Raw genomic sequence first — 11,281 nt, forward strand, 5'->3', positions numbered from 1 at the left:
AGTTAGCGGACCTGTCAGCAGACTAGTTAGCGGACCTGTCAGCAGACTAGTTAGCGGACCTGTCAGCAGACTAGTTAGAGGACTAGTTAGCGGACCTGTCAGCGGACTAGTTAGAGGACCTGTCGGCGGACTAGTTAGAGGACCTGTCGGCGGACTAGTTAGAGGACCTGTCGGCGGACTAGTTAGAGGACCTGTCGGTGGACTAGTTAGAGGACCTGTCGGCGGACTAGTTAGAGGACCTGTCAGCGGACTAGTTAGAGGACCTGTCAGCGGACTGGTCTGGCTGCTTGGAGGGAAAACAAAGTCTGAGTGGTAAAAATAGACATATGCCTTTAAGGCCGTCTAGGATGTGGGCGTGACTGAGTGCATCCGCAATCCAATCAGAGAGACTTCCTGTCCCCGGCTCTTTGAAGACCGGATACTTCCTGTCCAGCGTCTCCCCGCGTTCTCCTCTCAGCTCCACAGGAAGTGATCCGGCTGAGCAAGAAGCAACTTCCTGCTGAAGGAGTCGGAGAGCTTCGCTTCAGATTCACACCGAGAATCTGCTGCTGTTAAAACAAAGCTGGACCAATAAACAATGATGGACTAGAGACACTTAGAGACACGTGGAGACACTTGGAGACACTTGGAGACACTTGGAGACACTTGGAGACACGTGGGGACACTTAGAGACACGTGGGGACACGTGGGGACATGCTGTCTCTGCTATTCTGTGAGCAGCTGAGAATTTGAAGCTTCTTAAATATGAACACATTTAGTTTCATGATGTCACCAGGTGACTGAACCAGCCAATCACTGATCAGATACTGAGAACAAATAAATGAATGAGGAGCCAAAACTTTCCCCAGACGAACAGAAAGTGAAGTTGTCTTTGGACATTAAGATGAACAATCTAGAGTTATAGATCTAGAGCCAATGCACAGCTTCAGTTCTTCTAGAGATCAGGATGACCTCTGACCTTCAGAGCCACATAAAGACGGTTCCACAGTCGGCCTTCAATCAGCTGAAGAACGTTTCCAGGATTAAAGATCTGCTGCTGTTGGACCAACCTTCCAGACCTCCTAGAAGAATGCTGCTTCTATGGTACATAGAAGCAGCATTCAGCTTCTATGCACCACAAATCTGGAACAAACTTCTAGAAAACTGCAAACAGCTGAAACACTGAGTGCCTTTAAATCAAGCTGCTCTGATTAATAATAACTGGAACATGTTTGATTATTTTAAAGGCATTTGACAAAATGTACTGTTTTCTGCTAGTTCTATAATCGGTGACTTCATGATGGTTTTAGGTTTTTATGTGAACTTTTAGCTGCCTTGTGGCTGAAATGTGCTTTACAAATAAACTTGGAAAAAGTCCAGCTCTTTATTATCTTCATCAAAAATGTGAAAAATAATCAGACATGGAGAATGAAACAGTGACAAACAGGGAAACAAGAAATACAAAAAACTTCCTGATTACTGATGATGAACGCAGGTATGCAGTGACTCTGCACTGATTAGTCAACAGGAAATGTTTATCAGCAGATTTAAACTGAACTTTAGTTAGCATTTCAAGTTAGCGACCAGAACCGGACTGGACAGAACCGACCAGAACTGAACTGAACCAACCAGAACCGGACTGGACCACAGTGTGTAAACTGGATGTGTTGGTCCAGTTCAGTATCAGAACCTCTCTGGTTCTGATTGGTTGGCTCTGTTGTTTCCTCACTTCCACCATGTCTGTGTTTATCTGTTGGCCTCAGAACCGGCCCAGTTTGATCCCAGTTTGATCCCAGTTAAAGCTCTGGGTGGAGCAGCAGGATTCCCCTGCGAGGCGTGTTTGTTTTCTCCACCTCGGCTGCTGGCCGGGTGGGATCGTTACTGAGTCATGATCAAACGGAAAGCCTCGATCGATCCAGTTAGAAACCAGCCGGGTCAGCGTCGGAACCCGGCTGGAAGGTTCTGGTTTCTGCTTCCTCCAGTAGAGGAAGGGGACCCATCAGCTTGGATCCCAGATGTTTGTCAGAACCGAAGCATGTGGGTTGAATCAGCGGCCGGACCCTGCAGCGGCCGAGTGGCGTTCAAACGCGACCCAAAAGTCAGACGTTTCAGTGTTCTGATCATTTATGCAAAGCTCCAGTGTATTGAAAGTCGACCCGGTTCCATCAGACTGTGGGTTCAAACATCATCAGTTTTGATTGGCTGGTTTGCTCCTGGTCTGGAGGGAAACCGCTGAGTCCACCAGAATCCGTTAGTTGGCTCTCCCACTTTCTCCTGCTGGGTGGAGTCAGGTGGGGGGTTCCTGCAGGAAATGAGCTCAGAGTTTCTGTCAGCTGCACAGGAAGCGACCGTCCTCCTGTGTGCAGATGTCGGCGCTCCTGCAGGAAGCTGTGGGTGAAAATGGCGTGGCTTCCTTCCTGCGGCGGCCCGTCTGCGGAGCGGGAGGAAACCCGAACGCAGGGCGGCGGATTCCTCCTGCCGAACAAACTCCAGCAGGTCCGACATCAACGCCAAAATAAGTCCCTCAAAGTCTGGATTCTGCTTAATTATCCCTCTGATTCATTATTAATAATTTACAGAAACACAGACAGGAATCGCTACTTAAAACATGTACTTTTCCCTTAATAACATGACCTGAAAATTTAAAATTAATTAAGTAATATTTGACAAAGTCACTAACAAAAAAGTCGCTAGTTTTGTGACTGACTGCGTTCGGAACCGCCGTCTGACAGAACCGGGCCGATCTGGTCCAGTAAACTGGAGATTTAGTCTTTGCTGAAATGATCAGAGTAGAACGCTGAAAGGTCTGACTTCCAGGCCGTACCTGAACGCCACATGGTGCTGCAGCAACCCTCCCATCAGGTTACCATGGTACCAGACCAGCAAACTAATCGGCTTTTGTTTTGGTAAGAGTTAGCAAAAAGAAAAATGGTGGAAATCTTTGGAAATGAAACAATCAAACTACTAAATGTCTTAGTTTTGGTAAATAAATAAGAATTACTGTTAAAATTTTGAGATCGGTGACTTTAAGATGCAGCTGAGGTTTTTTTGACGCACTAACAATGGAAACATCTGTGAACGTTCAGCATTTACCCAACAGTAAACCAGTAAATCCAGTAAAACCAGCGCCAACCTGCACAGCTTCAGCCAGACTCCGTCTCTGTCCGTCCACCAGGACGAAGGGACGAGTTTTCTCCAGGAAGGGGCGTCTCTGTCTGTCCGCACCTTAAAGACAGAGCGAACCCTGAGTGACTCCCATTCAAATATCTAGATTTTAAGATGTCAACAGAAAAACATTTATTCCAGTTGTTAAAAGAAGAAACTCATTCCAGCAAATAAAAACCCAAATTTAAATATTCTGTTCTGTCCAGACGTTGACCTTAAGAAGCTGTTTGGTCACAGAGGGATGCATCTAAACACATTCATGGAAAGTTGAGTGGAAGGAAGAGTGTTGTGGAAAAAGTTTCATCAGCAGCTGGAAGCCGTAGTCGGCAAAATACCAGAAAAAAACACGAAATGACTCACATCAGTCTAAGGCTTATTTACCAAAGTCAACTAACTTGCAGAAATATTTTAATTTATTACAAAGAACCTGTAAAAATAATTAAGATTTATCTAAACCTTTCCGCAAAACCATAAGCATATTTAACATTTCCATGTTTGTTAAATTAGCATTTTTTGATAAAATGGAGTTAATAAATAAAATAAAAATGTAAATTAATTTGTTTGTTCTGATTATTTCCTGTAGTTTCCTGATTGTTTGACCTTTAACCTCCCTACCGGTCAGAGCAGCGTCCATCTGGACCTCCGCAGACAGAACCGCTCCGTCCTGCGGTGCGTTCAGGGACCGGCAGACCATGAACGCCGCACGGCCGCCCAGCAGCAGCAGCACCAGCGGCAGCGGCGGTCCGGCGGCGCCGCTCATCCTCTCTGTGTCACCGGAAACCGGCAACAGGTTGCCGCTGTCCGCCGTGCGAGGCTCTCCTGTCCCGCTCCGGTTACCTCCCGTTGTCGGAGCTCCGGGAAAGGCTCCACCAAGACTCCATGGCGCCTCTGTTCCCAGTGAGAGCCCGATAAGACCGAACCGAGCGGGTCAGGGTTCCGGACTACCAGCGGGACCGTTTATCGGTCCCGTTAATGCGGTGGGACTCCCGCCCTGTTCCCGAACTGCGTAGTTTCTGGTAAAACTGCAGCTATCTGGAAGGAACTGCGGAAAGGACCAACAGAACCGGTTCGGTTTCAGTCTGGTAGTTCCGTCCGGACTCACGAACTTCTTTCTGTACGAATTAAAATCGCTGAAGGCGGCTCATAATAGGACACCGGAACACCCGTGTTTATACCGGGAGCTAACGAAGACGTCATCCCGCTGAGTTAAGCTACGCGCAACAGACCGGATATGCTGAAGGTTACCCATCAAAATAAGCGCACCACACACTTTACGAAACTTGTTTTTAGCCCTTAAGCAGCATTAAACAGATCTTAATCTGTTTTAGAAACTTAACGCAAAATTTCGTTTATTTTTTAACTAATGTTATCAAAAGCAGAAAATGTTGAAACATTAAACTTCTAAATACATTTTACTTTGAAAACCAACCGGAACCTGTATTTAAACGCCCGTTGAGCTTATTAAAATGTTGTATGTTGGTACAATAATATTTACACACCCACCGGACAACTTTGACTCACGCACCTCTTCATCTGAGATCAGAGATCTGTGTATGCAGGAGAGAATATGATGGATAATTAAACTCATCAGTGCCACATAGACAAATCCTCTGCAATAAATACTTCCTCTAGATGCCGCAATGTGGTCAAATACATTTTTTATTATTTTATATATTTTTTCTGTCTTATCTGAATGTAAAACATTATGGGGGGAAAGTTGTTCATTATCTTGCCGTATTTAAATATATAACAAATATGTCTTTATTCAGATGTTTTATTTAAATATATGTATTTTTTCCCCACATTGTCATAATTTCTGTATTTCAGCCTAAATATTTCTTTTCAGATCCTTCATGTTTCTGCTTTTAAGTTGATAAACTACACAATCAATAATTTGCTTCAATAATGTGGGTTATTTAGTCATAAGAGAAAAAAAATGGAGTTTATTATTTAAAGTTCTGTCTTCATGTTATTAATTCACTATAAATATCACAGTTCCAAACTAAAGGTTGACGACCAAGACACATATTTAGTTAGCAGTTTGGAAGCTAAGTCTTTAACTTCACACTAAATATTTAGTCAGCAAGCTAAACATTAAGGTTGAAGCTAAATACTGGTTTACAAACAAAACATTTGGCTCCAAATTTAACTTCAAATTAAGCATTTAACCACAGATCTGGCAAGCTAAAAGGTAAACCTCATACTAAAAACTTAGTTATCAAGCTAAATCTTTGACTTGCAAACCAAATATTTAGCTCCAACTTGAATATTTAGCTTTGAGCTACACGTTTAGCTTCAAACTAAATATTTAGCCATTTACTTTGCTAACTGAAAATTTAGTTTGAAACTGCAACATTTATAAATAACTAAATATTTAGTTCCAACCTGAACATTTAGTTCTAATCTGCAGGTCAGACTAAATATTTGGTAACTCCTCGGTTTTTTCTTTAAGTAAAGCTAATTATTGGTGTTAATGTGACCGTGTGACGCCCACTCGGTGCCCGGTCCTGGTGCAGGCAGGCGGTAGCAGGATGGCAGCACAGGTTAAGGTGTGATGGTTTCCAGGCTGAAATGATGTGCAGCAGCTGCTGAAGGCGGGCTGCAGGTCTGGATCCCAGCCGACTGCAGCAGAAGCAGAAGGATTAGCGGCTGCTGAGGTCAGCGGCGGTTCAGAGGAACAATCTGATCCAGAGTCAGTGTAGAAGCCTAAATTCAATTTTAGTTCATTCAGACCTTTAGGATAAATTATGTTTAGATTTCTTATGGTAATTTGTTTATTTGGATAAAAATGATCACTAGTTAAATCTCTATTGCATACTAATTTGTTACATTGGGTTATACTAAGACCTTCTTGTAAATTTACATATGTAATTGGAGTTAAGGATTTTAGGGTGTGGCCAGGCAGAATCAGTTTGGCGGTTGGAGTGGAGCCACAGTTTTTTGACCTCTCTCTCTCTTTTTCTCTCTCTTAGGACTCTTTTGTTTACTCTATTATTTTTGTGGAACAGTAACATTTTTGCCGTTTTTATTTTTGAAGTAAACCGTTAACCTTTATCAAGAGAATCCAGACTGGGTTTTTGTCGTTTTCGTCATCAAGTGGACCGAAGGGGAAGGACGGAGAGCGTCAAGCTTATTATGGCTTCATTATTTAGGAACCTACAGTCAATTGGATGAAGCAGGGCTGCATGTGCTGCGGCGGATCAGCTGCGGCGGTAATCACATCACGTGGTCAAACCCTGGGCTGCAGCAGAAAGAGGAGCAGTGAACTCTTCCTCTTCCTCCATGAGCGGCGCAGTCTGAGTCCAAAAGTATTCATACACCACCAAACTGCAGAGTTCTGTTCCGCTTCCGGGAGAGGACCAAGATGTATGAGAGAACACATGGCAGCATCATGCTGTGGGACAGATGGGTGGGGCTAAATGAGAACATTCTGGGCACAAACCCTGCAGGAGAGCTGACTGGGGTCAAGGGTCACCTTCCTGCAGAACAACAACTCCAAACAAACAGCCAGAGAGAGATCAGTGGCCTAGTCAAAGCCCAGACCTGAGCCTATTTGTGGCAGGACTGAACTGATGTTCAGAGACATTCTCCATGTTTTCCTAAGAAATGAGGAAAAGTTCAGTTGGTGTGAAGACTCTGAACTCTGACTCAGATCAGATCTGTCGTTTTATTGCATTATTGACTCATTTGCTGTGGCCTGTTTGTTCTGAAGAGCCTCTTAAATATGGCTGACATTTCAGGGAAAGTTGTCGTTCTTCCAGATGATTTTCTTTGCATCACATTTATCTCCGGTTTCTGTCTCCAGTCATGTAGGAGGAGGTCGCGTTTTATTTGGGATGATGAACGTTAGTGACAGCGTCTCCAGGCGGATCCCCGGCTGGCGGCTAGCGGCTAGCTGCTAGCGTAGTGAGTCTCCTCCTGGTCTGAGGCATCCTGCCGGGGGTGACGAAAGAGACGGCGCCCCCACCTGGTCAGGCGCTGAAACATCTGCAGGCAGAGAGCAGAAGAAGAAGCTGGAGTACTGTCAATAACACACTGCAAAAAACTAACTAATTTAGTTTGAAAAATAAATATTTTTTTGGTGACTTAAATATTTAGTTTGGAATGAATGAATAACGGAGGCTTTTTTCTCTACGATGTGCTATAAACCAAATTATTGCTGTTAGTTTTTTACAGTGTAACTGGACAAACGGCTCTGTCTGACAGACTGAAGGAGGACAACATGCTCACCGTCCCCGTCCTCCGTCCTCGGCTGATGTGCGTCCTCCTTTTGGGGGACGACAGCCGTCTGTGGAGCTGCAGGTTGTAGAGGAACAAAACGCGCGTCTTCTCCCTCTGCACAGACAGACAGGTGGACAGAGAGACAGACAGGTGGACAGAGGGACAGACAGGTGGACAGAGGGACAGGTGGACAGAGAGACAGGTGGACAGAGAGACAGACAGGTGAACAGAGAGACAGGTGGACAGAGGGACAGGTGGACAGAGAGACAGACAGGTGAACAGAGAGACAGGTGGACAGAGGGACAGACAGGTGAACAGAGAGACAGGTGGACAGAGAGGCAGACAGGTGGACAGAGGGACAGGTGGACAGAGAGACAGGTGGACAGAGAGGCAGACAGGTGGACAGAGGGACAGACAGGTGGACAGAGAGACAGACAGGTGGACAGAGAGACAGGTGGACAGAGGGACAGACAGGTGAACAGAGAGACAGGTGGACAGAGAGACAGACAGGTGGACAGAGGGACAGACAGGTGAACAGAGAGACACCTGTCATGGGAAACGGTTTCTGTCTTGTCCCATGTCTTTGTGTCCTCCCTCTAGTTAAATATAGTTTTAATGATGAACTCCGGTGCTGTTGGTGTTTTTACCTTTGGGTTGTAGAAAGCTGCGATGACGCGGCGCAGGCGGTTGGTGTAAACCTGGACACAGCTGAACAGCGCCACCACCAGGACACAACCCACACAGCTCGCATACGCTTCAAAAGGGAGGCGGGAGGGGGGGGACATGCATGCTGAGGAGGAGGAGGAAGTGAGTTCAGAGGAAAACGGTTCCTGCTCTTTACAGTCTGCAGAGCGAGGAAGCTGTCGCCCCCTGCTGGGTGAATGTGTGTCCAACACCCTGCCAGCTGCAGATTACCAGCAGAAAAACCAGTTTAAACAGAGCCAGTGCCAGTTCAGACCACAGGGCCAATTCAATATGATTCAGTTCAATATGAATCAGTTCAGTGTGATTCAGTTCAGTTCAGTGAACTGGGACTCACCGCGGTTGTCGCTCTGGACGTTGGTCTCAGAGGAGCTGTTGAAGCCAGAGATGGTGGTGCGCAGGAGGCGGGCCATCATGGTGTCTCCGCCCACGCTGATGTCGATGTGATGGCTGCCTGCAGGAAGGGGGCGGAGCCATCTGACTGACAGTCTGGAGCTTTTCCCTCCAGATGGATTTCAAAGATTTGATTAATGCAGATTTTTCATTGGGTCAGAATAATAGCTAACTCGGACTTTCTGTTTCCATCAACAAGTTCTTGTCCTTCTGGTTGATGTTGGACTGCTCTGCCATCATCAGTTTGAACCGGTTTGAACTGGTTTGAAGTGGTTAATTTAAACAGTCTCCCAGCTGTTGATTTGAAACGAAGTTAAAGTATTGGGAGGTTGTCCTCCTCCTTCATGATTTGATCCACTGCCAGAGGTGGGTAACTTACATTTACTACATTAACATTTTAAAAATATATATTTTTACTACACCGTACATTTTACTGTTACTTGGGTAACAATAGTCCCAAATGTTGCTACAGCTACCAGAGTAAAATTTCTGGCTACTATGCTCACAGCCACTGATATGCTAATAGTGGAGCTACTTTTTTTCAACTTAGCGTTTTGCTAACTTTGACAATGTTTAGCACACTTAGCTTCCCCACTCTTTAGAGTTTAAAAACTTTCAGTTGAATAAAGTTTAGTAACTTTAACACATTTGTGTTAAAGTTTTAGATATCAACTGTTAAGCAGTTACATGTTTACATCTCATTTTGAAGTCTGCTGCTTACACAGCAGTTCCATTTCCTCTGCACCTGTGATGTTGTGTTGCTACATCACTGTACCCAGAATGCACCGCTCTACAGTCTTCTGACCAAATCCTTACTGTGATCACTTATGCTAAATCAGCAACAGCGTTATCAAAACTCAACAACTATAAAACTGAAGTCATAAGAGAAAGGTCTGATCCAAAGAATCCTTCCTGAAGTGCTAACCGCACAGCTAGCTGCGTGACAAAGTGTCACAGACACATGTGGGTACAAACATGGGTGAAGTTAGCGCATTTGCCTCCACTAAACACTGTGTTAGCACATCACTTTAGCATTAGCGGAACTAAAGTTCATCAAATCAAACCAAAGTTTATTTATATAGCGCATTTATAACAACCTCAACTGACCAAAGTGCTTCATAATAATTACAATAATAGCTATATTATAAAATAAGAAATAAAGTTAAGCTTGCAAAAAAAAATACAAATAACATGATAAAATGTTCAGACAAGGTGGGTAGATGACTGGCTGTTCACACTGGCACCTTCTGGCCTCACCTAAAAGTGTGATTAAAGCTTTAGCGTTAGCCAAACTAATGTTTATGATTAGCACTGTAGCATTAGCAGAGCTACATGTTTCACTCGCTGTGTTCCTAGGTTTTCCAGACCAGATCAACCTGACCGACCGGTGTGTGTGTGTGTGTGTGTGTGTGTGTGTGTGTGTGTGTACTTGTGATGTTGAACTCTGTGAAGGTGTGTCTGCTGATGATGTCCAGGACGTGGAACAGGGAGAAGTCGATGGCCAGCAAGAGTACGGACAGCAGTGAGATGGCCAGAACCTGAAAGCCTCCTGAGGCCTGCGACACACAAACAGAACCAGCTGATGATGAGGATGATGAGGGTGATGACACCTGGCGGTTTCCATGGTAATGGAGGTTGCAGCGGTTCCAGTCACCACTTGTGTCAGCTCGTCAGAGTTGATCTTCAGACTCATCGGGGCGATGAACCGCTTTCTCTCCGACTTTCTGAGAGGAAGCAGGAAATGTTTCCCCTGAGAGGAAAGAGGAAGAGACAGTGAGCCTTCATCACTGTGACGTGATGAAGAGGAGGATGAGAGGGTACCGCTCGTCTCCTGCGCTCGTCGATCCGTCTGAAGTAGGAGGTGATGTAGACGTTGTCAAAAGAGATGTTTGTCCTGTAGGAGCGGAGGTACTGCACCGCCCTGAGGAGGAGGAAAACGAGGAGGAGGAGGAAAAGGAGGAAGAGGAGGATGAGGAGGAGGAAGAGGGAAAGGAGGGAAAGGAGGAGGAGGAGGAAATGGAGGAGGAGGGGGAGGGAACGGAGGAGGAGGAGGAGGGAAAGGTGGAGGTTGAGGATGAGGAGGAGGAAAAGGTGGAGGAAGAGGAGGAGGAGGAGGAAAAGGAGGAGGGAAAGGAGGAGGAGTAGGAGGAGGGTTAGGATGAGGAGGACGAGGACGACGAGGAAGAGGAAGGAGAAAAGAGGAAGAGGAGAAGGAGAAAAGATCAGGATCAAAAGAAAGAGGAAGGAAAGAAGAAGAGGAGAACCTAAAAGAGGAGGAGAAGTAAAGGGGGAGGAGGAAGAGGAGGAGAGGAAGCAGCAGCAGTGATGATGAAGGTAATGTTACTGGTCAAACTGGTGATGAAGGTGTGGATCTTACTGGATGAAGACGGTGACGAAGGTGAAGGACAGCAGCATCTGCAGGACCTTCACCCCCTGGTCCATCCTCTTCGTCAGGCGCTGGAAGGATTCCCTCACGGCCTCAGTGAAGACCCGGTCCAACGGAACTCCGTCCAGAACCGACTGCTGCTGCTCCTCCTGCTGGACGGCAGGGGTAACGCGTCAGTTTCACCGGGTCTGCTGGTTCTGGTGGTTCTGGTGGTTGTGGTGGTTCTGGTGGGTCAGGTGGGTCTGGTGGGTCAGGTGGTTCTGGTTGGTCCGGTGGGTCTGGTGGGTCAGGTGGTTCTGGTTGGTCCGGTGGGTCTGGTGGTTCTGGTGGTTGTGGTGGTTCTGGTTGGTCCGGTGGGTCTGGTGGGTCTGCTGGTTCTGGTGGGTCTGCTGGGTCTGGTTGGTCCAGTGGTTCTGGCGGTTGTGGGGGTTCTGG

General features: G+C 46.0%; 2 protein-coding genes across 9 annotated transcripts in view; both read right to left on the bottom strand.

Moving 5' to 3' along the window:
• adam15 (ADAM metallopeptidase domain 15) overlaps nt 1–4,672 on the bottom strand; it is a 26,445-nt gene extending 21,773 nt beyond the window's left edge. For 2 of the 7 annotated variants that reach the window (XM_015020550.1, XM_015020549.1), the window contains exons 1-2: nt 3,760–4,669; nt 3,113–3,204 (exon numbers count right to left, since the gene is read on the bottom strand). In XM_015020550.1, the coding sequence (XP_014876036.1) occupies nt 3,113–3,204; nt 3,760–3,904 (237 nt within the window). In that variant the 5' untranslated portion in view covers nt 3,905–4,669. Of the gene's footprint in view, nt 1–3,112; nt 3,205–3,759 lie in introns of all 7 variants that reach the window. The other 5 variants (XR_001422633.1, XM_015020548.1, XM_015020551.1 and 2 more) reach the window with 5 other exon arrangements.
• Nucleotides 4,673–6,766: 2,094 nt separating this feature from the next.
• Nucleotides 6,767–11,281, bottom strand: part of dcst1 (DC-STAMP domain containing 1) — a 20,951-nt gene continuing 16,436 nt past the window's right edge. For both annotated transcript variants that reach the window (XM_015020560.1, XM_015020559.1), the window contains 8 exons: nt 10,838–10,995; nt 10,282–10,381; nt 10,115–10,210; nt 9,890–10,016; nt 8,405–8,521; nt 8,013–8,155; nt 7,375–7,479; nt 6,767–7,131 (listed from right to left, as the gene is read on the bottom strand). In XM_015020560.1, the coding sequence (XP_014876046.1) occupies nt 7,036–7,131; nt 7,375–7,479; nt 8,013–8,155; nt 8,405–8,521; nt 9,890–10,016; nt 10,115–10,210; nt 10,282–10,381; nt 10,838–10,995 (942 nt within the window). In that variant the 3' untranslated portion in view covers nt 6,767–7,035. The remainder of the gene's footprint in view (nt 7,132–7,374; nt 7,480–8,012; nt 8,156–8,404; nt 8,522–9,889; nt 10,017–10,114; nt 10,211–10,281; nt 10,382–10,837; nt 10,996–11,281) is intronic.

Source organism: Poecilia latipinna, unplaced genomic scaffold, assembly GCF_001443285.1.
Source record: "Poecilia latipinna isolate Pla-1442-1.1 unplaced genomic scaffold, P_latipinna-1.0 Scaffold2604, whole genome shotgun sequence".
NCBI lineage: Eukaryota > Metazoa > Chordata > Actinopteri > Cyprinodontiformes > Poeciliidae > Poecilia > Poecilia latipinna.